The sequence below is a fragment of the Copidosoma floridanum genome, unplaced genomic scaffold (assembly GCF_036245765.1).
Source record: "Copidosoma floridanum isolate Cflo_tuat_1 unplaced genomic scaffold, Cflo_Japanese_pri ptg000009l, whole genome shotgun sequence".
Lineage (NCBI taxonomy): Eukaryota > Metazoa > Arthropoda > Insecta > Hymenoptera > Encyrtidae > Copidosoma > Copidosoma floridanum.
The window spans coordinates 3,258,409-3,283,070 of NW_028321886.1; the positions used below are offsets into that span (position 1 = coordinate 3,258,409).

General features: G+C 41.5%; 3 protein-coding genes across 4 annotated transcripts; 1 reads left to right on the forward strand and 2 right to left on the reverse strand.

Moving 5' to 3' along the window:
- Positions 1-3,632: 3,632 nt before the first annotated feature.
- Xrcc2 (X-ray repair cross complementing 2) lies at positions 3,633-7,924 on the forward strand. Of its 2 annotated transcripts, XM_089589383.1 has the most exons (4): positions 3,633-3,674; positions 3,824-3,902; positions 3,976-4,846; positions 7,656-7,924. In XM_089589383.1, the coding sequence occupies exons 3-4, from the start codon at positions 4,091-4,093 to the stop codon at positions 7,725-7,727; spliced, it is 828 nt and encodes a 275-aa protein (XP_089445509.1). In that variant the 5' UTR covers positions 3,633-3,674; positions 3,824-3,902; positions 3,976-4,090; the 3' UTR covers positions 7,728-7,924. The 2 variants fall into 2 exon arrangements, with proteins under 2 accessions (XP_089445509.1, XP_089445508.1); XM_089589382.1 differs by having other exon boundaries at positions 3,824-4,846.
- LOC106643259 (sec1 family domain-containing protein 2) lies at positions 4,875-7,669 on the reverse strand. Its single transcript, XM_089589381.1, has 10 exons — positions 7,604-7,669; positions 7,275-7,522; positions 6,960-7,208; positions 6,603-6,872; positions 6,348-6,527; positions 5,890-6,279; positions 5,585-5,816; positions 5,412-5,520; positions 5,188-5,334; positions 4,875-5,094 (listed from the first exon to the last, which is right to left on the reverse strand). Exons 2-10 carry the CDS (start codon positions 7,464-7,466, stop codon positions 4,875-4,877), a joined length of 1,989 nt encoding a protein of 662 aa, XP_089445507.1. The 5' UTR covers positions 7,467-7,522; positions 7,604-7,669.
- Positions 7,925-9,038: 1,114 nt separating the features above from the next.
- Positions 9,039-13,586, reverse strand: LOC106643207 (uncharacterized). The gene is made up of 7 exons (XM_014358240.2): positions 13,487-13,586; positions 12,599-12,901; positions 12,188-12,517; positions 11,755-11,897; positions 9,726-10,121; positions 9,150-9,412; positions 9,039-9,048 (listed from the first exon to the last, which is right to left on the reverse strand). The coding sequence occupies exons 1-7, from the start codon at positions 13,584-13,586 to the stop codon at positions 9,039-9,041; spliced, it is 1,545 nt and encodes a 514-aa protein (XP_014213726.2).
- Between the last annotated feature and the right edge of the window lie 11,076 nt (positions 13,587-24,662).

Genomic DNA, 24,662 nt, shown 5'->3' on the forward strand with positions numbered 1-24,662 from the left:
CGTAAAATATATAAGAACCGTGCACCTCCTATATATATATATACCGCAACCAATCGCACCGGCGGCACCGGCTTTATCATAATGATGTCTGAATAAGATAAAAATATTGATATCATTTTTATTTATCGTAAGTTATCGTAATGTTATCATTTTCTACATTAAATATGGTAACTCCAAAATTGTTTTTTCGATAACATTTTGACAACACTTAAAAAAGATATCGGTCAAAAAATATAACTCTAAGTTGTCTTTAAAAGTTATCACATAGACGTCTTTTATGAGACAACTATAAGGCATCTTTTCTTTCGATAACGCGGACATAACTTTAAAAATAATTTTTTCGATAACATTTTGACAACGCTTCAAAATGATACCAGTAAAAAAGATAACACTAAGTTGCCTTCTAAAGTTATCGTGTAGACGTCTGTTAAAAGACAACTACAAGACATCATTTTTCGATAACTGTTCTCTAGATAACTAATTCCTATCTTTTAGATAACTATAGATGTTATCATCAAAACAGACAGTGTCGGTTGTCACCTCAATGTTTTGTGGGTAAAGCTCTCTTTCAGAATTTCAGAAGCAATTTTTGGCCAAAAAAATCACTACCGCTAGATGGCGCTGATCCAAATGATTATTACTACTTGTAGTAGAGCCATTTGATCAATTATAAACCAGCCGCAACTGATTTTGTAAATACAAAATGAAAAGTTAACATTGTTTGTGCTGTTTGCGGCGAGTTTACAATGCATTTTTTACACGAATATTGACTTCCTATATATTTATACTTTCGGGTGAAAGATAAATTGTAAACTTGCCGCCAATAGTGCGAACAATGTTCACTTTTTATTTTGTATTTATCAAATTAGTTGCGGCTGGTTTATAAATGATTAAATGGCTCTAGTATAAGTATAGTAATAATCATTTGGATCAGCGCCATCTAGCGGTAGTGATTTTTTTGGCCAAAAATTGCTTCTGAAATTCTGATGGAGAGCTTGAGGCAGCTTAGCCCTGAAGCCGTTTAATCACTTATAAACCAGCCGCAACTCTTGAAATAGATACAAAATAAATAATTAACGATGTTTAAGCTACTTGCGGCAAGTTTGCAGTGTATGTTTTACACCAATATCGACCTCCCTTATATTTACACTTTCGGGTAATAGATAAATTGTAAACTTGCCGCAAACAGCACAAACATCGTTAATTATTTATTTTGTATCTATTTCAATAGTTGCGGCTGGTTTATAAGTGATTAAACGGCTCCAGGGCTAAGCTGCCTCAAGCTCTCCATCAGAATTTCAGAAGCAATTTTTGGCCAAAAAAATCACTACCGCTAGATGGCGCTGATCCAAATGATTATTACTATACTTATACTAGAGCCATTTAATTATTTATAAACCAGCCGCAACTAATTTGATAAATACAAAATAAAAAGTGAACATTGTTCGCACTATTAGCGGCAAGTTTACAATTTATCTTTCACCCGAAAGTATAAATATATAGGAAGTCAATATTCGTGTAAAAAAATGCATTGTAAACTTGCCGGAAACAGCACAAACAATGTTAACTTTTCATTTTGTATTTACAAAATCAGTTGCGGCTGGTTTATAATTGATCAAATGGCTCTACTACAAGTAGTAATAATCATTTGGATCAGCGCCATCTAGCGGTAGTGATTTTTTTGGCCAAAAATTGCTTCTGAAATTCTGATGGAGAGCTTGAGGCAGCTTAGCCCTGGAGCCGTTTAATCACTTATAAACCAGCCGCAACTATTGAAATAGATACAAAATAAATAATTAACGATGTTTGTGCTGTTTGCGGCAAGTTTACAATTTATCTATTACCCGAAAGTGTAAATATAAGGGAGGTCGATATTGGTGTAAAACATACACTGCAACCTTGCCGCAAGTAGCTTAAACATCGTTAATTATTTATTTTGTATCTATTTCAATAATTGCGGCTGGTTTATAAGTGATTAAACGGCTTCAGGGCTAAGCTGCCTCAAGCTCTCCATCAGAATTTCAGAAGCAATTTTTGGCCAAAAAAATCACTACCGCTAGATGGCGCTGATCCAAATGATTATTACTATTCTTATACTAGAGCCATTTAATCATTTATAAACCAGCCGCAACTAATTTCATAAATACAAAATAAAAAGTGAACATTGTTCGCACTATTGGCGGCAAGTTTACAATTTATCTTTCACCCAAAAGTATAAATATATAGGAAGTCAATATTCGTGTAAAAAATGCATTGTAAACTTGCCGCAAACAGCACAAACATTGTTAACTTTTCATTTTGTATTTACAAAATCAGTTGCGGCTGGTTTATAATTGATCAAATGGCTCTACTACAAGTAGTTATAATCATTAGGATCAGCGCCATCTAGCGGTCGTGATTTTTTTGGCCAAAAATTGCTTCTGAAATTCTGAAGGAGAGCTTTAGGCAGCTTAGCCCTAGAGCCATTTAGTCACCTATAAACCAGCCGCAACTCTTGAAATAGATACAAAATAAATAATTAACGATGTTTGTGCTACTTGCGGCAAGTTTGCAGTGTATGTTTTATACGAATATTGACCTCCTATATATTTATACTTTCGAGTAATAGATAAATTGTAAACTTGCCGCAAACAGCACAGAAAATGTTGAATTTTCATTTTGTATCTGTCAAATAAGTTGCGGCTGGTTTATAATTGACAACATGGCTCTAGGGCCTAAAATATCTAAAGCTTTCCCTCAGAATTTTAGGGCCACTTTTTAGTTTAGAAATCTGAAACGCTAAAACCAGCCGCAACTAGTTGTGTAGATAGAAAATAAAAAGTTGACATTGGCTGTGCTGTTTACGGCAAGTTTACAAATAATCTTTTGCCTGAAAATCGACCTCCTATAAGAATATTAATACTTTTGTATGAATAATAATTTATCAATTGCATTGTAAAATTACGTGTGAAATGAAGAGTTAAAAGTAAAGTTTGAAATTATGTCATTGTTTACTGTCATTGAACATTTCGCATGTGTGCAATAAATTGATGCAGGATTATACAGATACCTATTATTTTGCTGGGTGAGAAAGACGGATATTTGGTTTTGTTAGCATATTCCAGCGGTAATAATGCATATTTGGAATCTATGTTATATATTTATACAGCTTAAAATGTTTAAATATTAATCATGTGTGCCTATATTTACCAACTTATTTGTATAAATTGAACTTTATACAAAAACTCATGATACAATCATTGATTGTCTCAATCATTATTCTAAACGTTAGTGAAAAAGGCGGTTAAGGACGTATACTTAGCCTGCGGACTATGGGTGTATTCCGCAAATGCTGCCAGCAGTTAAGTTACGTAGGTCGTGGTAACGCCGCATGGTCGGGTAGCGCTAGCGTCAACCTGTACTAACTGTCGGTGGGTTCCGCATGTCAACAAACTCCGAAATATCAGATGGCATGGGAGCGAAAACAGTAAAAAATATCAAAGTTTGTTGACATGCGGAACCCACCGACAGTTAGTACAGGTTGACGCTAGCGCTGCCCGACCATGCGGCGTTACCACGACCTACGTAACTTAACTGCTGGCAGCATTTGCGGAATACACCCAAGAGCACTTGTTCACTTTCGTCTCCGACCTCCGACTCGCTCACACCGTCCCCGACCGTCCCTGGATTGTAAGGTGAACGAATCTACTGTAGTATATTACAGTACTAATTTAGTGGCGTTTCATTTAAAAGTTTTAATTTTTTACAAATAATAAAACTATAGACTTTTGAACTGCCTGGAATTGGACATATAATTTACCTAATTAATGTTCATGATTTGCAGCGGAATAAGTGAGACTTGTTGGGATTTTAGATACAAAATTAACAAATCAGCATGCCAAAGTACAGATAATAAGTACTAGGTACGGAATGATTTGAGATAGAAAATCATACTTATTTAAATAAATTTTAATAACCGGAACAATTACATTGCAGCTTACAGTTTAGGTTAGAATGAATTTCGCGCAAAGTTCAAAATAGCATTATACCTTCATACCTACTTATTTGGCTGTTGCATGAATTATGAATGTTTTAATCTTACGCAAATAAAATGAGTGCCGAGCCAATAGTTGAATCAGGTTTACAGTTAATCACAAGACTAATCGACCGACCGTCCGTTCAAGATTTGGACAGTGATTTATTCTTTAAAGGCCTTGACAACAATGATGTGGTAGAAATCAGAGGAACCATTGGCAGTGGAGTTGATGAATTGCTGAATAAACTCATTACTAAGTGTATTTTGCCTTTAAAGTACAATGGGCTGAATATGGAGGTACTCCTTTTGAACACAGAAAATCAGTTCCAGATTTCTAGGCTTTATAGAAATTTGCACAATGAAATCATGAATGTTCAAGGACCAATTAAAGTTGATGAAATAGTTCTAGGTTTGTTGAACAATTTGAAAATTACCAGCTGTTATAATCATCAGCAATTGCTATTGACTTTAAGTTCGTTGGAAAATATACTGTTGACAAACAAAAAAGTGGGCATGATTGTTCTCGACAGTATTAGCGCGTATTACTGGCAGAAAAAGGATGAGTCTTACAACACGTATCTGATGAAATTTCTGAGAATCATAAGAAAAGTTACAATAGACTTTAAGGTGGTGGTATTGTATACAAAACAGTTTGATTTTGCTTCAAAAAAACATACTTTAGAGTGGCACGAGGGAAAAAAATTACTTCGCTACGAGATAAGTTTATGCATCAATGAACATTTGAACCAACTTGTTTGTAATATCAAATCAGGACAAGACAAAAAGCAGCTTTCCTATGAATTGAACAATTTGGTTTTCACATGGTTAGAGGTAAGAATAGTCAAAGCTTTTCACAAGTTTATAAAGTATTTATATTTGTAAATAAAATTTTATCAAGTATGTCCAGTGGATTTAACAATCTAGTTCCTCCCATAGTTATCCTAGTACAATGTGCGCCTTTCTTATTTATAATGTCTTCAACAGTCTTAATCTCATCAGGTGTTATTCCTCCAAGTACATAAATAATGGTCCATGGATTGTCACATGGGTGATCACTTAGTTTACCTTTTGTTAGATAACTGAAAAATAGGAAATAGTTCTTCAATTCCCGTTGTTTGTAATTTTTTTTTTTTTTTTTTTTTTTTTTTTTTTTTTAACATTTTTTAACATACTTGAAGCCTGAAGATAGCAACGACGGCTTTTGTTGAACTAAATCAGGAATAGTTGGTTTGCTTTCGTCCAACAAATCTGTAACCAAATGTTCCAAAAGACCAACATGTTTCGCCATTTCACGAGGGTTTGATTTGCTTATAACTTGCCTTTGTAAAATAATCATAAGAATCATGTAAAAATTTCAACACATACATACATTAGAAATAATTAAAAAATGCATTACTTATAATTTTTTAACGACTCTCTTTGATGCAATATTTCATGTAAAATTGTGATTATTTTATCTGTTATTTTGTTGGCAGCTTCTTTAGATGCCTGCTCATCAGACACTCCTGTAAAAGCGTTAAACTTTATTTTCATTAATTTGGCAATTACGACATTAAATACATTATTTACCTAGAAGTAGCAATGTCTGATAGTATGCAGAAAGCTCAACATCCAGATCACTTTCATTGCATTTTTTTATATCTTCATATATTGCACAAGCTAAGGCTTCCTTTAGTGCTTTTTCTTGCTGTTCAGAAAACTTTATATCAGGACCAGCCATTGCATAAAGATGGATAAGAAGCACAAGTAAATTTTCCATTTCTAAGCCCCTTGATGCTCGTGTTTTTACAATATTACTCAACTATCATATGAGAAAAAATTAATGTGGGGATAAATTGAAAACTGAAAAAAGTGTTAACAATAATGATAAATACTTGTGTTAAAATACTTGATGAGTCTCCACTAACAGCCAAATTTTGTAAAATCAATTTTTCCAAACTTATCACAAATTCAATTTGAGCAGTTTTGTTTGATTTGAGAGCCTGAACAACTGCAGCAATCAGCTGAAGGTTTTTACTGTTTTTCCTCAAAGAATCAATATTTTCTGAATCACGAAATTTTTTAACTCCTTTTTCCAAACTGTGAGCAGTCACTCTAGTTGATATTTTACTAGTTTTGGGACTGTCTTTACTGGATGACATATCTATCAACATTTTATTTAATGACAACAAAACATCTTTTTGCTTTTTATTAATGAGTAAATCCATTAATTCTTCATTCCTATTTGCCAAGCATCCAGGAACCATAAAAGAAGAAGAGCACTCCTGTTTTCAAAAAAGCACAAAGCTCAACCATTGCTTTCGTTTAATTTGGTAATTTGAAAAATTATTACCTCTCCCTTGAGACTCAGAGAATGCATCTTTATAGCAACATCATTGTAATGATGTGGTAAGTGAGGCAGTGTACATAAAATTCTACCCAATATTGAATCTGAGTTGTGACTAGTGGCTGTAGATAGATCAAGTGTTCTATCTATCAATATCAATGATACCTTTCTTTGATCTACTGCACGCTAAAAAAGTCATTATTATTGTTATTATTTTATTATTGGGCAGCAAAAATAATCTTTAAGCATATTTTTAATTACTTTTCTTCTATTTATGGCTGGCCCAAAGTTGTCTAATTTGTTTGCAACGTGATTTGCAAGTTTTCCCAAAGAATAAATGTCTTCCTGAACATTGTAATGGGTAAACAGCATATGTAAAGAACTAATGAGAAATTCGATTTCCAATACATAATCGTCTATTAACACTTTATCAACAGCAGGCATTAAATTTGCAAAAGGTGGCGTGACAAATATATCTTTCTTCAAACATGCTATGAAAATAGGTTTGAAAATCATTGTTACTTGGGAATTCTAAAAAAACGTTCAATGCCATAATATTTACGTCCAAAGAGAATGCTAAAAATCTGAAATATAAATTTTTAAAATAATTATAGTTACCTCTGTAAGTGTCTTATCATTCATCCAATGTATTATATCTCCCTTCAAGATATCATAACTACTTTCTCTCATCAAATCATCAGGTATCATAGAAGTGTACTGTAAAACTTTTTCATGAGCCGTGAAAACAACTAAACATTTTTCAAAATCATTTTTCTCTATAATAAGTTTCAGCGTACGCTGGTAAAAAAGTGAGTCTGTTGATGTAGAAATAATCACTGCCTTTTTGGCTCCTTTTGCTTTGAGATTCTACAATGACGATGTAAAAATTGTTCACCATTCATGAGAAATGGGAGAAACATGATATCTACTTACATGAAAATTGTACAATGACAGTTCATGAATGGAACAAGCACCGGCATCTTTTAAAGTTAAATAAGCCCTGTCTCCTGTGTACCAATGCAGGCACTCTGACGCTGCATGATCAATGTAAACTGCTGCATTGTTTATCAGTGACAGAACTTCTTTCCAGCAAACACCAGCGAAATCTTGTATATAGCCAAACATTGTTTTTGCCCTGAATATTTTTCGAGACCACGTTCAAAAATTTTTATTTTTCTCTCCTATACGATTAAAGCAGACTTTGGAAATTATTTACAATTGCAGACGATTTATTTATACAACAGTTTTTTTTTTTTTTTTACATGTTTCACTGACAACGATAAAATTATCCATACGATTTCTGTGTATTTATAGGTTGACAGGTTAAACAGCTGTAATGAAGAAGAAGAGCAACCACCTGATGTACACAAACAAAACAATTCATGACGGAGCACTCACAGCTCAGTCGGTAACGTTGTATATTTTTTAGTAATAAATGTTAAAAATTAATCATGTCTTGATTAATAATGAGGATTTAAGTATCATATACTTACCTAAATGGAGCCTAAATAGGGACCTCAAATTTTGCTAAATTATATGTAGACTAGGTCAAAAAGGGTTTGTTATTTTGATGAAAAAAATTTTTTACGTGAACGATAATAATAATTATTCAAAATTTATTGATACGTTTTGAACGAAAACAAAGAGAAGCTCTTGATCGTAGAATATTTTTAGATATGTATGCTAAGACACACTCGTGTACAGATCATAAACTTTGTAAGATTTATTACGTATTGGTATAATTGTGTACATGCATAATTATTAACGTAAAAATATTTACTTATATCGATGTCCTACTCGAAGGATCCCATTTTGTTTAAAAACGAAAAGCGATGATATGATGTGTGAAATCGTGAGACGAAAAACATTGCCGATACAATTTTTATCATGCGTTTTTGAGACTTGCGTCTATACCAAATAATTGAAAAAATTTCTCAGTTTTGATGATTAAAAAAGAGTTTATACAATTGTAATCAATACTTTTCTACGTCCCAGCATATAACGTTTAAAAAAACATGATTAAGTGGACGGATCAATATTTTATTGGTTGAAAAATGTACTGAAAAAAGAAAAAAAAAATTGTAAATCGTTTACTCGAGTTTGAAAATTAAAGATTCTTGAATCCTGCAGTAAGTACTCGATGCGTATAATATTATTTTGCCCAAACTAGCACACACCAATCCAACGACAAAACTCTCCTCGTAACTCCGCAATCCGCGGATGGTTGAAAAGGATCAAGGGTGTGCGGACACAAAAGTCTGCAGTCATCGTACCAGGGGATGGAAAATAAAAACAACGTAAATCTCAAGTCTTGAAAATTGTTTATAATTTATTTAAAGTAAAAAAAAAAAATGAAAAAAAAATTAATCATACATAAATAAAAGAGTTGCGTTCGCACTATAATCGTCGAAGAGAAAAAAAAAAAAAACCTACAATGATTATCGATCGACAGAGCGTATATACACGCTGCTACTGTTCTACGTGATGTTTACATAAAGCACATCACGAGATATGCGTGCATGTGGGTGATCGCGTATCACTTAAAATATTAAGATAAGTAAATTTAAATAGTATTAATAGTAAAAGAGACTATTCGTTCGTTCCTTCCGCTCCTCAGTCATCGCGTTTATTCATATAGTTTCATAAATATTAAGTATCAGTCGTTGGAAGGCTTCGCCTCCTTGTCCACCCTCCGTCTTAACTGCTGCTGGAAACAAAAAAAAAACAAAAAAAGAAAAAGAAATGATTGTCCTCGATTCAAGTAAGAAATGCGCGTGCAAGAGCACCTATGGGCCCATAAATGCTCACCTGCACTTGGCTATGCTGAGGGGCCGGCACGAGTCCGAGGGGTAGTCGTAGGCATAGCCGGTTTGGCAATTGATCAGCTGGGGTCTGCGGTTCCTGCACACCACGACGCTCGAGCAGGCCTCGGTCAATCGGTTCACCTCGCCGTTGTCGCACGGTACTTTCGCGAACTCCTGGGGTATCGTGTGGAACACCTCCCACGGGTTCGCCGACGCTGGTATCGTCGAGCTGTCGAACTCGGGGTCGGCCTCCTCGTGCTCCGATTCCTTATTGGACAATAATTTTTCGTGCCTCATTATATATTTGTCCATCACCATACGACATGTACTATCATTACGTCACGTATTGAGCACCAAAACAGTATATAATACATGGTGTCGCGGTATGAGTAGCGCCAATTCAGTTGTTGCGTTTTATCGGGCAATCAATGCCGTAATGAATATCCGAAAGAAAAGCGTGTATTCATGTATAACGGAGGAAAAGTTAAACTTTGCATCACAAACAAAAAGAAAAAAAATAATCCTTTTCAAGGGGGGAAAAAAAGAAGAGTGAGGGAAGCGTAAAAATTGTTGTACGTACCTTGATGGCCTGGAGGTCCCTCTCGAACTCAGGCTGTAGGACGGCCTGCCTCTGCTGCCAAAACTCGGGCCTGCCCCTCAGCAAGAAGGTCTTGCCGGTGGTGTAGGGGTTGATGGGTCCGGGCACCTCGGGCTCGTTCGGGTTGTAGGGTGGGTTCGGGTTAGGGTTCGCCTCGGCCCCGTTGTTGCTCTCGCCCGGCTGCTGTTGTCCTGCGTTGCTGCCCGATCCGCCGCTACCACCGCTACCCCCGCTGCCACCGCTACCTCCGGTTGACGAGGAAGGGGGTCGTTGGGTCGGCCTCGACGGCTGCGGGGGAGCCTCCGTGGTGGTCAGTGGCCTCGGGGTCGCGGCGCCCTTGCAGTCCACCTTGGACGGCCAGTCGCAGATCTGCGTCTCCTATACACGTGGTGGAGGTAAAACAGGCAGGGGACAAAAAAAAATCACGATTGTCACACGTTTTTGAAAGTCTTCTCCGATGCATGTAGGAACGTTATATAAATGTATATACGGTCCGCGTACAGGTACGTATCTCGTTTCAGGGGATTAACGACCTTTTGGCTCGCACACATGTACCGAGAGGTGCGAGATATAAGGTATATATTTTCGGATGCGAGAGAGGCCAAATAAAGTGTTGCATAAGGTTCCGCCGATACGGTGTATATAGGCATGTACCTACTCTTTTTTTTTTTCCTCCCCGAGTCGAGATTCTCGAGACCTTGAAGAACCACGCACGTTTTAGCTGCATACACCCCCGCAGAAACGAAAAAACTAAGCGGGAAAGCTCTTATTTAAATTTAGAGACGTATATAAATTTATTTTCTTTGAGGCAAAAAAAAAAAAAGAGGGACACGAGTCGTATACAGTTCTGGTGTATACTCGAGTGTCCGTTGTGCGTGTGGGAAGGAACGAAAATTAAGATTACTCTCCTGTAGCGAGCATCCGCGGCCTGTGCATTATTTCAGGCAGATCTCGGCCGGAATCCGAAGGCCGTGGCGTCGGCGTCGTTTCGAATTTATGTCGGGACCATATATATAAGCGCGCATAAACGATTTTAACAGAGACATTCTAGCCGGCTACGTGACGCGAATGTGGGTGTGTGTGGCACTAGTAGGTACGGATGTGGCGCGCGAGAGATGCATTTGGTTGTTGTTTTTTTCGTAAACGATACGTGCCGTCGTTGCCAATCGGCTAAAATCCTCCGTCCCTTACCTTCCAAGCACCGATCGAAGGCCACACATACGCTTGTCAAAGTCGTCGTGCACCGTCCGTAACGCGTGCGATTAAATTTCCACGCGTCCGAAACGACCCACCTGCCCCGAAAGATCACCGAGAGGCGTCTCGACAAATCAAACTTTGTACAGCGCTATACGACGCCGCATCACCCGACGAGTACAACATTACACTACACAAGTATAATATATTGTATGTATTCGTATACGTGCACCGGACGATCGGACTTGTGATTTCAGATGCGTACTCCGATAGCGCGCGATGAATTCAATTCTATTTAAATGAAGTTACAAATAAAGCTGCTTTTTCGCGAGAATACGCTTTTTTTTCCTTCCTCCTCCTCCTCCTTTCTTTTATACATTCAGCCGAGATCGTCCCTTGCATCCAAACTCGGGTCTTTGTTTCAGCTCGGAGAGAAATAAACTTCCTCGAGAGAGAGAGAGGGAAGATTAATTTAAAGTATCGGAAGAATAAAAGGGGGGAAACGACAATAATATGTATATATATACCTTTCCTTCCCTTCCCCCCCGTCCCTTACACTCGGAGAAGTGTGTAAAAAAAGTAAGACGGTAAAAGTATATGCCCCGAGCGTGGTAAAATAATCAATTAAGCCTACGAGAGGGAGAGAACGAGAAAAGCCGGCCGCGCGCTCGTCCGAGAAATGGCAGGGTGTAAATCCCCGAGTAATTGTCTTACCCTGCAAAACGAGGCATCGTAAAGTCAACAACAACGAGTTACGGGGGGGCAAGGTAAAAAAGAAAAAAAAGAAATTAAGGATGAGACCTGCTTGTCGTCTTACCTCGCTGTAGGCAAGTCCCTCGGGGCAGTTGAACTTGATCGGGCTTCCGGCGACGCAGACGTAAAAGACGGAGCAATTCGTCGCGCTCCTGTAGCGGCCATTCGGCTCCGGGCAGCGCTTCGATCCTCCGGGCAGCGATGGCTCTGCATGCACAATAACGATTTTTGTTTGCGCCGCGACAAGAAACGTTTGCTTTTTTTTTCCACATGAATAGTATATAGGTGTACTTGTTCATCTCGCGAATGTTCATAAAGAAAGCAAGACTGCCCGTCTCAATATTTACTCAAAAAGAGTATCCACCTGTGCACCTTTTACGCTCTTTTAGCCTTTTTTTTTTTTTTTTAATTTTAAGTCGTGGAAAATATTTGCGTTTAATCTATCCATACGAATCAAGTGGACATGGCATTTGATACACAAAGAGAAGGAGACTTACTTTGTTGGGGTTTGGGTCTGCCGCCACAGTTGACGTTGTACGCAAAGTCGCAGTACTGCTTTTTCTCGTTGAAGAGTAGACCGCTGGGGCACGTCTGCTCAATGGCCACGTCGTCCCAGCAGTTTAGGTAGTGGGCGCAGCTCTTGGAACTGGGAAACTGTCCTCTGTCGCCCAAGCAGCCCTGAGGTCTCTGAGGCTTGCCAGGCTTGCCGGGGATGGGTCTCGGGATCTCGTTCTCGTTGCCATCGCCGCCGGTACCACCAGAGCCCCCGGAGCCCCCAGAACCACCAGAGCCCCCGGAACCCCCGCTGCCTGAGCTTCCACCCGAACCTCCGGAACCACCAGAGCCCCCGCTTCCCGGGAGCCCGCCGGAACCACCAGAGCCCCCACTTCCGGGGAGCCCACCGGAACCACCAGAGCCCCCGGAACCACCGGAACCTCCGCTGCCGGGCTGTCCGCCGGAACCACCCGAGCCGCCGGAGCCTCCGCTGCCTGGGAGCCCACCCTGCCCCGGGTAGCCACTAGAGCCGCTTCCACCCTGACCGGGATATCCGCCCGAGCCTCCTTGGCCAGGGTAACCACCGCCACCGCCGTAGCCACCCTGGGGCTGGTAGTACTGGCGGCCTTCGATCGACACGCTTGGTGGCACGGGCTCCAGAGGATCCGTGTTGCTTAGCTGTGGATCCCAGTACTGGGGCTCCAGTAGAGACCCAACTGCGAACGCGCATTTTTTTAAACTTTATTTTTTTATTTGCCAGTTTTGTTTTTGCTTTTCCATCGAATTCGCTTGAACAATGCCTTCGATGAGAAGCAAAAGTATCTTTCGAAGAAAAAATACGATTAAAAAAAGAAATACATGTACTGTACAGATGACACGCAGGAACTTATGTTTCGAGTCTCAATTTCTGTATGGGTAGAAAGCGCGTAAATATCGCGCAAGCCAAAGTGCCGAAAATCGAAATATAACTCTTACGGTAAATTATTTTTCCCAATAAAACGTTACATCAAAACGACTTTAAGTGAAAAAAAAAAAAAAATAATAATAATAATAAAAATGCCAAAAATTAATCGTAAAATAAAATGAAAAAAAAAAAAAACCAAAAATACAAGCGCGGTAAGAACGTACAGCGCAACGCGAGCATATACAAAAGAGAGCTTGCGATGACCGCGCGCGCAATCTCTGGATCGGCTATGTATGAATGTACCCATACAGCGTGTATTATGTAAACGAGCGCAGTCGAACCCGATACGTGAAAAGTAAATGCACATCCACCTTGTGCGTGTAGTTTGGCAACTTACCTTCGTTTCTGCGCAACTGCCTCCCTCGATTCCTCACGGGCCGGCGCGCAGCAGATGCCACAGTCACGAACAGGCACAACGCGATCACGACGAGCCGCATTTTGGGCGAGTCTCTCTCTCTCTTTCTCTGTTATTCTTCTACTCCCTTTTTTTACAATAGCGCAGTGACTTTGTAAAAGTAGGCGAAAAACTCGTTAAAAAAAACTATTGTAAAGATCTTGGCAGATCGGAGAGAGAGGGGGGTGGAAAAAAAAAAGAAAATTCGAGAACAAGGAAAAATCGTTGGAAGCTCGCACGCGACAGAGCAAGCAAGCAAGAAGCCGTACGGTGCGCGTGGCTCGTTTCGCTGGCTGAAGATGCGCTGGTCCATGGCTGACCCAGGGCTTACATAGGGCCGGCCCCCACCACCCGGCTGCCGCCTACCAGTGCCGGCATCATCTTCTTCTTCTTTCTTCGTCTCCTTCGTCTTCCTCCTGATGGTCAGCCGATGCCACGCACAGGACCCCAATTACGCGGTGCAGTGCAAGACTATACTCGATCCTCTCTCGCCGAGCGCGTGCACCTCTTCTTCTTTTTCCTTTTTTCTTTCCCTCCTTCTCTTCTTTCGCGCGCCAGGAAGAGTAAGAGAGAGCCGAAACGGGAGGGGAATGGCACGAGGGGAGGTTGAAATAATGCGTGCAGAAGAGATGGAAGGAGCGGCAGAGAGGACGACGACGACGACGATGATGATGATGATGATACGGAGTTACGAGGATTCGAGCGGTTATGACTCCGCTCCTTCTCTTCTTCTTCCTCTTTTTTTTTCCCCCCAACCTCCCCGGGCTTTTTTGCTCATTGCAGAAGGTTCCGCGAAGGTCGGCGCGGTATTACGCTAGAGCTTTCGGTTTATTTTCCTTCCTCCGTCCCTCCCTCTCCCTACATTTATTGGGCTGTGCATTGCTATCTGTATCGAAAGGGTACAGATTATCCAAGAGAGAGAGAGAGAGAGTCATCGCTATCATCAAGAGATAAGGCTCTTCTATATCGTTATCATTCGCATTTGATTTTCCCTGGTGCGAGCATCCCTTCACCTGCGCGGTCCTTGTGGGATTATCCTTTTATGTCGATATACGTGTTAAGTATATATTTATATATACGGTTCGAGCCCTTTAATCCGAGAAACAGTAGTAGGTATATATAGGGAAAACCGGTCTGTCGGTGGCGTTTATGGTAATGGGAAGGAGGGCAAGTCCTGTCGACGCCGCGAAACAAAAGTGCGCTTTTCTCCCTTTTCTTTTGGATATTTTGTTTTTCACCGGCAGCTCTCGCCTGTGTAACTTGTAATTATTGCCATTGCCGCACGGGTAAGCGAGCCTCCCTGGACGTGAGTGATGTTTTATTTTACTCCTCTCGTGCTTACTCTCGTACATTATATGTATATAAATGTGAAGAGACGACGTTTTAAGGACAAAAACTTTTAAATTGCGTGATTTATTGCAGACGATCGCCCATTTGAGACGTTGATTGGCTACTTTTTATTTTTCAAGCTTATCAATGTTGAACCGAATATTTTATGATGTTGGTACGTGTGGTAACGCAATTTCATCAAAAGAGTTTCAATACTGTCATAATACACACGTGTACGAGTAGTTCAAAATAACAATGAACCGGCACTTGTTGAAAACCTGCATATTGCATTGTACAAAAAGTTTTGTATAATTTCTCGTCTCTCAATGTGACGGGACTACATAATTATAATCACAACTATATAGTTTCAGTATGAGTAGGTACATTTATGCGTGTTATTACCCTTCGGTAAACAATATGCATATTTATGTATTGTTGCTCAATACCTCTTTATCATGGCAGAGCTCGAGTAAAAAGAAAAAAGAAAAAAAAACCTAAACATATAAATAGGTATTAGTTTTCACACCAATAAGCCCTCATTCATCGAGTAATTTGTATTGCATCAATTACCTGCCAATATGCCCAGTTATTATATCTTCATTATGCGCATAACTCAGCCCAGTATCGCCTGCGTATTAACATATTCACCTGCCGTCCTTTTGACTCTCTCTCTCTCTCTCTCTCTCTCCACTTATCTCGTTGCGTATATACACCCAAGCAAACAAATCAAGACTATTATGTACCCCATAAATGATATTGCACACATGTATATACACATTGAGGCCTGTGCACGCAAAAGGTTTGAGTTTAAAAATAACTTAATCGTAAAAACTTATGATCCGCGTCTCCTGCGCGTACGGGAGAAAAATCGAAGACGAAAATTTCCTATGAATATGTGGCCGGGCAGCCGAGAGATAAGTTAAGAGGAAAATGGGAAAGGAGCGAGTTACGTATGCGAATATATATTACACGAGTGATCATAAAGTCGTACCGACGCCCCGACGCAAAAGGAATTTCCGATCGATTGCGTGCGCCCCTCCCCGTGATACTCTCGTGTACACACACACATATGCACGAGGTGCAGATTTGCGCTTGAAAAACATCCCGAGCTGAGATAATGTATGCGTCAAAGGACGAGCCTAATGAGCGGATATACCCGACGCCGCCACCACCCCGTACCTGTATATTAACGTTGCCCGGTATCTATCTCTTTGCGAATCCAATTTCCTTTACCCATTTTCCGCTGCTGCTGCTCCGCACCATTATTCTTTCGTTTGCAAGATATACGCGTACAGAAAGCTAAGAATAAAAACATATAGATTACGTCGGAGGGTGCGATGGCCTGGTATTGATTTTTCGCAAACGACACTATATGGTTTTTATTGTTTCCCTGTTGGCTGTAAATTTTTATTAGTTATTTCATTGGCAAATATGTAAAAATCCACGTAAAAGTATACCCGTGTATACGGTAAATATGGATAGACGTACACCACAATAATATAAATATCCTTGGAGGAGCCAACGATGAGACGCGTCATTTCATTATCTAATAAAGCTGTTTAGCAGTAACGCGAGTAATACGCTCGGACGAGCCAACCTATTATACATATATACGTGGGCAGATCAACGACTCGTTAATGGGATACTTCGAGCTCTGCTCGCTCCCCCATCCTCCCTTCCTTCCTTCCTACCCTCGGGTCTTATTAATGGCATATCTCGCTCTCGCTTTTCAGCGCAGGTGCCCATTACACAAGCGCGGATTTTCATATGCAGCCGTAAAGTATAACATCCAGGTAATACGTTCAAGTTTGAAGTAACGCTATACGTATAAGCGAATATCCGAGGGGAAAGAAAAAAAGAAGGAAGCTCCTTGGAAAGCATGAAAAACAAAGAAAACGGAGGAACGCCACATTGGCAGTACTTAGCGAGCAAAGGCTCCACGTGGGCCATTCGTTTTAATTATCTCGCGGAGGAGGCAGGTGGGTTGGGGTGTGTGTGTGTGGGGGGGGAATAAAAAAAGGAAAATCATCGAGGCGGCGTGCAATTCCTCTATTACGGCGCGCGAGCACGCGTCAAAGTTTATTTTCCACTCGGGGTGAGATACGCTCATCGCCCGCGGGGGCCCGAATAAATATATGTTCCTCCCTCCTCTTCGTCCTGCTTGCTGCGGACTCGAGGAAATAACACACGAGGAGAACAAAACAAAAGGAGCTATGCGCTCGTGGGTTAATCCTTTGGCGCGGCGAGCCCCCACGTCGAGCGTAACTCACCCGCCGAGATAAGGATAAGGTATATATACCTACCTGCGCACTTTTGGCTTTAATTATGCGCGAGAGTGCCCCGAGTCGTTCCTTTTTCATAGAATTCTTCTTCCGCTACCTTCCTTTGTGTAAGCGCTTCTTTTTTTTTTTGGCAAAAGGTGGGGGGAGGGATGGAGTGAAAATTCCGCGAGAAGCGCGTAATATGAGTCGTCGATCTGGGATTTCTGGTACATAGGTACGCCCGAACTGTCGGCTTTTCTTTTTGTTGGGGCACGCTCTATCTCTGCGAAGTTCGTTGCGAGTAATCGATATCTGCTTGAGAGAGGATGATTGTTCGCATCTTACGTACACGCGCAAGTACACACATATATTTATACGTGGCACAGAGTTTCATCGCGCGTACAGGCATGTATAAGTATATTCGTGCAGAGTGGCAAAGTGAATTTTTACTTTTCACACCAGCCGATCGGAACAATCGATACGCGCAGGTATGTATTACGTCCCACGGCTATGTTGCGCAGATTCAAGGTCGCGCGTACGCGCACACGGATTCATGAAGCATCAGGTGTACGAGAGGGCAGAATAATTCACATCTTTTTGCACGTATACGTGTATAGTATATATAGGTGTATGAATAAAAATACAAGTATATTTATATACTTGCACGGGCAAGCGACATCATCGCGAGAGCCAACTTGTCAAATTTACAAATGTCCTCGGTGCAATTTTACTCCTCTTCATGTACCTAATATACGTATATTTTATTCACACGTTTATTGATCCGCGTAATCGCGATCGTGGCAACGATAAAATGGTCCCGCGTTTTTTTCCGCGCGATCAAACTTTATCTCTTGCCACGACTCTTTTTCTCTTTTCGGTTCATTATTACGCGTACTTACGTATACGTTCCGTTAAAAGGCATACGCATACATTTATATTAACCCGCGCCAATATCAACAGCAGCGACCGGGTATAACTGTTTTCGGGGGCTTTTTTTCTCTCTCTCTCTCTCGCTGCAGCGGCGCAAAGTAAAGGGAGGACCGAAATTCCCCGGTATTATCATTACCGATGCCCGTAAACATGCCCAGACGTCCTTGGCATTACTTTACTCTCTCCCTCCTTCCATTTATCTGAGTTTACGTGTACACACCTTCCTCTCTCTAAATTACGCGAATAACGCGCGCCCGCGATTTTGTACGTTATCACCCTCAACTCGCTCATCGCGAGCGGGGGTTATCCAACCGTGTGAAGCCCATCCGCGCTCCCCTCGTTTCGTTCCTCGCGTCAGTTGCTCTTCTTTTGTTCATCGTCGCCGCCGTTCCGGTTATACTTTGGTGTGAGCAAACCACCATACGACGAATCGTCCGTGCATACACTAGCGCGGCAACAATATTTTTCCTCTCTTTCTCCGTTTCTTCCGATGAATCGGCCGATAAGCAAAAATAAGGAGCGCAACCAGAGAGACCAGTGTGGGCAACAACAAGAGCGGCCTCTCCTCTCATTGTCCTCTGCCCGGGTTGATCCGCTCCTACTCCTCCTCTCCGCGTGTTTTGTTGGCTCTCTCCTTGTGCCGGGCTTACGTCACGAGCGAGGCCACGCAGAGTCATCGAACGGCCGGTTTTTTTGCATGTTTGCAAGCAGCATCACCTCCATACATACATGTGTGTGCATGCTAAAGTGCGGTGGCCTCTCTTTTTCGGGCGTAGATATATAATATATGTACTCGAGTCACACGCTCACTGGCGATCGAAGCGAAAACGCTTGCGAGACTCGGCGGATGATTTTTGTTCATACTTTTTACCCCCGACTGTAGTATGTATAGAGTCCCTTATTCGTCTTCCCTGCAACGACCTTGATCGCGAGAGAAAGAAAAAACAAAAAAAAGTCCCACGAAACTGCTAAAAGCTGCAGCCGTGTCAAAGGAGCCCTCTGTATGGACTCTGTCTTACGTTGCTCGGGCTCGTTCTACTGAGGTGCTCTTGCCCCATTGTATATACATACGTTATACAAACACCCCGGCGTTTATTCTGCTTGAAAGCTCGCCATATACACATATATACTTGCCGATGTTTGCCTTTTGCCCGCTCCGGCTATTATCTGTCTCGCGGTTTATTTGCCGATGCAGTTGTAACTCTCTCTCTTACAGCTGTCCCTCTTGTCCTTGTGTAACACCACCTGCGCGCGTTACGTTTAACCTTCACCTTTCAATTTTTGTCCGCACCATCTTTCGTGCAATCCGGCAAATGTTTAGTATATATTTAAACAAGTAGCTCGAATGAAAATTGTCGTATTGTTACATGTGACTGTATTGAACAAGTTGTAACAGCGTATACGTGGCAGTTGACAAGGACGATGACAGCGATTTTCCTCTGCAAATTGGTCATTGCGACAACTCGAGCGTCCCCCTCCCCTTTTCCTTGTACGTGTATGTCGTATAGGTACACACATTAAAAGGGGATGATAAGAAAATAGACGAGTCCGAGTATACAAGTAGGTGTGTACATATAAACGCACGTATTTACCGAGCTTTTTGCGCTGAATACGTGCGCACAGGTACATACCCATACATATACATGTATAAATCGCTCGGTGACGCTCGCCGGTATGCATTAAGACTGCACTCCGTGAGTGTATACGTATATATGTATAAGTACATATAGGTATATACATCAGAGGAAGAAGAGGCGAACGTTTTTCTCCCTTGCCGCTTCTTGTTGCGGGATTTATGGACGCGCCCCGTTTGCTTTGCCGTGCATCAGCCGACCGTGACGTATCTACTCCTTTCGGGAATCCATTCCTCCCGAGAGTGCGCTTTTTCTCTTTCCCTCCCATTTCACGGCTTGTGTGTTTTTTTCCCAAACGCAACTACCCAACAATTGTAAACAAACCAATATAGGTGACAAAAAAAAGCGCGTCCAAAGGTTTAATTGCATATGTGTGTGGCGCACGTCATCGGGTAATTAAGCTCGCCCTCCCGAAAAATATATAAGTATATATTATATACGTAAAGTGACGATCGCGTGCAGGTATATACATGCATACCTCGGCTCCCCGTGTGGCGGCAATTACGTAATTAATGCCGAATAATCCGTTATACAAAGTGTATATCTTTCTCTCTTTGGGCAGTGATGGTGGTGTCGTGCGAAAAACCGAGAGAGAGAGCCGTACACGCACAGTCGAAGGGACTCTCGAGAGCGAAGGAGAAGGGAAAAAAGGGAGAGAGGCTTGTTTCATGCACGACAGCGCTTAATGAACCAAACGGGGGCCTTCGTGGTAATATGCGGGGATTTCGTTTCCAAGCGGAGGGTTCTATATGAATAAAAGACAAAAAAAAAAAAACGAGGTGCATTCTCATCGTTGTTTTGGTAGATTCGCCTTGGATCGAGCCTTTTTTTTCTCTCTCGATCATGCGAAGCTAAAAAAGCCGTACAATAGGGGCGATGATGTGGCCAAAATGCTATACGCAACACCTTTTGAACCAAAGAGAACTTTGACGCCCGTCTGTCTCCATTTTTTTGGTTTTGGTCCCTAACGGCCCTCGGAAAAAAGGGTAAATTTATACCGTCGGGAGGGGTACAAGCGGTAGGGAATTTACAGTAATCGGAGGGTACGATAACGCGATTCCATTGCGAGTTTTTCCGTCCCGCGAGCGATTAGCGGCGAAATTTATGAATTCGGTCTTCCCATATCTCTGTAGTTTGGAAAAAAAATAAAAAAATGCACAACTCCACGCAAAACTAGTCTCGCGCAATAAAGAAGCGCGCTTGCCGATAGGGATTTTGTTCTTATCTGCGCTCAATATCGCCGAATCGCTAAAGAAGTCTTATCCCCCCCGGCTTTGGGCCATAACAGGACGAGTGTCACTCTGTCGTCCGGATAGCTTGGAATTCTCCTTATTTAACTCTCGCGTTGGAGAGAAAAAAAGGGGGAAATCGCTAGCGCACCCTTGCCGATTCGACCTTATCGCTCGATTGTTATCGACGGTTTTTTTTTTTTTTTTTTTTGCCAAATGGGTACGCTACCGATAATGTTATCGCGCGCACGCGGTTTTTCATAGTCAGTATATAACACCCGTTATACGTTTTTATCCTCGAGGTACGAAATTAATTCAAGATCAGCGCGATTCCGGTCGAAAGAATTAAATCCTTGGAAAAACACTCGAAGGGCTTGTTGGCGGTACAACGAAATCCCTGAGTCACCTTTGATTATATTATACACGGAGTCCACGTCACGCGGGAAGGAAACGAAAATAAGAACGCAAGAACCAGACATACATAAGCTGATGGGTCAAAAAAACAAAGTCGAGTGCGAGCAATAAGGAAGTCGAGACGCCGGTGTTATCGCCCGGCAAACCCATACATATACCTATATACCCAGGGACCGGGATATACATTTTAAGAAAAAAAGACGCGAAACTCCCGAAAAATCGGCAGACGAGCAACATTGAAAATAAAAAAAGCCTGCGCCTCCCGATACGCCCGAAAACTCTTCTTTTTTTTTTATTTTTTGTTTCTCTTTCCCGCGTTTGTAGTGCATTGGGTCTCCCTGCACACGGGCGGGCCGTTATGCCGTCGGATCTGGTTTCCCCTTATATACATATAACCGCCGAGAACAACAGTTACATCCTAAAAATTCGCGGGCCCCGTGGAATTTTTGCATACCGCACTGCACTTACATTATACGTACTGTTAATTCCGATTAAGCCAATTTACGCGCACCAGGCCGATGATAATAATATAACTGCGATGTATACACGTGCCCCCTCCCCCTCCCACCATCTCGCGCCAACTGTGGTTTCTTATATTATACTCTGGCAATAATTTTAGATCAGTGCAATGGTACGGTGCGCGTTTTCTTAACGGCTCCTCCTCTTTGTCGAGGAGAAAAATCGCATATAAGCCCACCGAGACGTATGCACACCCATAATATCCCTCGAGGTGCTCTTTTTTTGCGCCTTATCGGAATCCCCGATCGTCCTCTCGCTTATGTTGTACGTGTGTACCTGCAACCTGTGGCAGCGCAACCTCGAGAGGTTGCATCGAATCTATGTTTGTATATACATGTGTTTAAACCCTCATGGCCCGACTGTGAATGCACTTGTGTATATAATGTACGAAAGAGAGCCGAGACAAGGGGGAAAATATATATATGTGTACCTATTCCACACGAATGAAAAGACAAGAAAAAGGAAAAGACCTGGAGAGCCGAAGCGTTGCTTACTACCAGAGCTTTAGGCGAATTAGCTTCATTCGTGACTCGAATGGGCGCACGTATATACCTACAATATATAAATGCATATACGCTAATGTCCCACCCCTTCCGACCTTGCGGCTGCTCTTGTGTTCTCTTCATATGCACACACACACACACACACACACATATACCTACATCGTGATGATTTCTTGGCTGGTGTGTTCCCTCAGGGCGTAGTTTATTATCTTTATTATAATTGTATTTTATACATTCATGTGCCATCACATTCGAATTTATAAATTTTTTATTCCATTTCAATTTCTTTTTTTTTTTTTTTTTTTTTTTTTTCATCAAAGGGCGATGCGAGACGAAATTCTGATGGGGTAGTCATTGAAACATACAGGCATGAAAGAAGAAAAAAGCCTTCGTCAATTCAACGTAGTTGGTGCGGAAAAAAAAAAAAATAAAGCTGCTACTATTTGTTTGGCCCGAACAGCAACAATTACCGCAGCTACTCTGATTTTTCCAAGCTTCCACCTCAACTCTTTCGACAACCATACATAATATACATTACAATAGCTCTCGTGCCGGCTTATTGTCCATAGAAATCTCACACCCCACATCCAACAAATAAATAACACGCGTTACCATAACGACGATCTTAAGGATCAAGTCCTCAGAGCTCGAGAGGGTATTAATGTATATCATCTGTACCCATATAGTATACCTTAATTTACAAACCCATAAATTAATATATAATACACTTTGAACGCGCATAATCAGCCCGTACGAAGAAGCATTGCATAGACGTCTCAATCGGAGTTTAAAGCTCAACCCCGTCCTCAGCTATCGGCTCGTTCTTGCACAAGCTCCGAGCGCCTGTAACTTATATAATTACACGCGCGTAGCCGCGTCAGTTCCAATCACGCGTACGTGGACGCGCGTATAATCCGCGCAAGCTGTACATCTATAACTCGACGGTACACCGAATAAATCGTGTACGCGTTCATGCGTATGTGTATAAGTACTTGCACGAGTAGGCGCATCGTGCAGCGGGGCTTCCGCGCATCCCAATCGGATGCAAATCGGCATCGGATGCACAAATGGCCCGCGGCCGCAGAAACAGGAGAGGATACATACGGAGCTGGATTTATGCCTGAGCGGCTCCTCTTTTGTCATTGCTTCGTGCGGTGAGGCAGCACTAGATGTGTACGCGAGCTATGCAAGCCCCTCGCTCTTTTATACCTATATGTGTGCGTGTGGGTAGTGGTATTTTATTATTATTTTCTTTTTCCCCCAACTTTTTCGACTCACTTTTACCCCGTGGCCTCCATCATATAACGTTTATGGCGTATGATTTGCGCCTCTTCTTTTTCATCTTCTTTCTGCGTGAATAGGCGAATTAGGCTTTAGAGGCTGTTTGCAGCTCTCGCGGGCTCGGTAAAAGTGGGGAATGTAAAAAAAAAAAAAAAAAAAAAAAAAAAAAGAGGAGCATGAGGAGGGCACCGCGAGATGATCCAAAGGATGATTATAAATTCGTTTTTTGGATTATGGATTTTTTTTTTTTTTCCTTCTCTTTTGTTTGCTCTTCGTTGTTAAGCTCGGGAGAGCGCGCGCACGCTGGGAGATTTATACTTCGGTAGTCCGAGTGGGCTCTCTCCCGCAGCCTTTTTCTGATTGATGGCCCGAGCTCTTTCTCCCTCTCTCCCTTTCGCATACATTTTGACGAATGAAATTTTTTAAATCCTCGCACGTGCGTGCGGGTGTACACGTATACGTATACATTCATTCGAAGCTGAACTGGATTGAATAGCCCCTTTTTTTCTATTTAGCTTATTTGAAGGTCAAGCCCTCCCCCTTTTTTCATGCGAATTTTTAACCTGTTATGTTATTTGCCATTCGGTGATTGGTAAATTTTTGGTCCAATGACTCTATGGCTTTTACTCCAATTTAATGAACGAAATTGGTTTTAATAAAAGCTCCATACGAAAACAAATCGAACAATGAACAATACGGGGGTTGCAGGAGGGTCAGGGGGGCAGAAAAATGTTTTTACTTGGAAAACCAAACGGGGGAAGGGGTGGAACGTTTTATCCTCTCTCCGCGCAATCTTTCAGTAGTAAAACTATATATTGCTGGGTGTGCAAAAAGTGGCGATGCATCTGCTCTGCAGGTCTGGACGCAGTGTATAACGTAAATTATACAAGACGCGTGTCCTGTTGCATGGCTCTCGCGACAATCTACCCATCATGATGGACTTTTAATGGGGTTGAAATAGAGGTTCGTTGGTATAGTCTCATTAGTCGCGATCGGTATAAGTATAACCAAAGTACCCT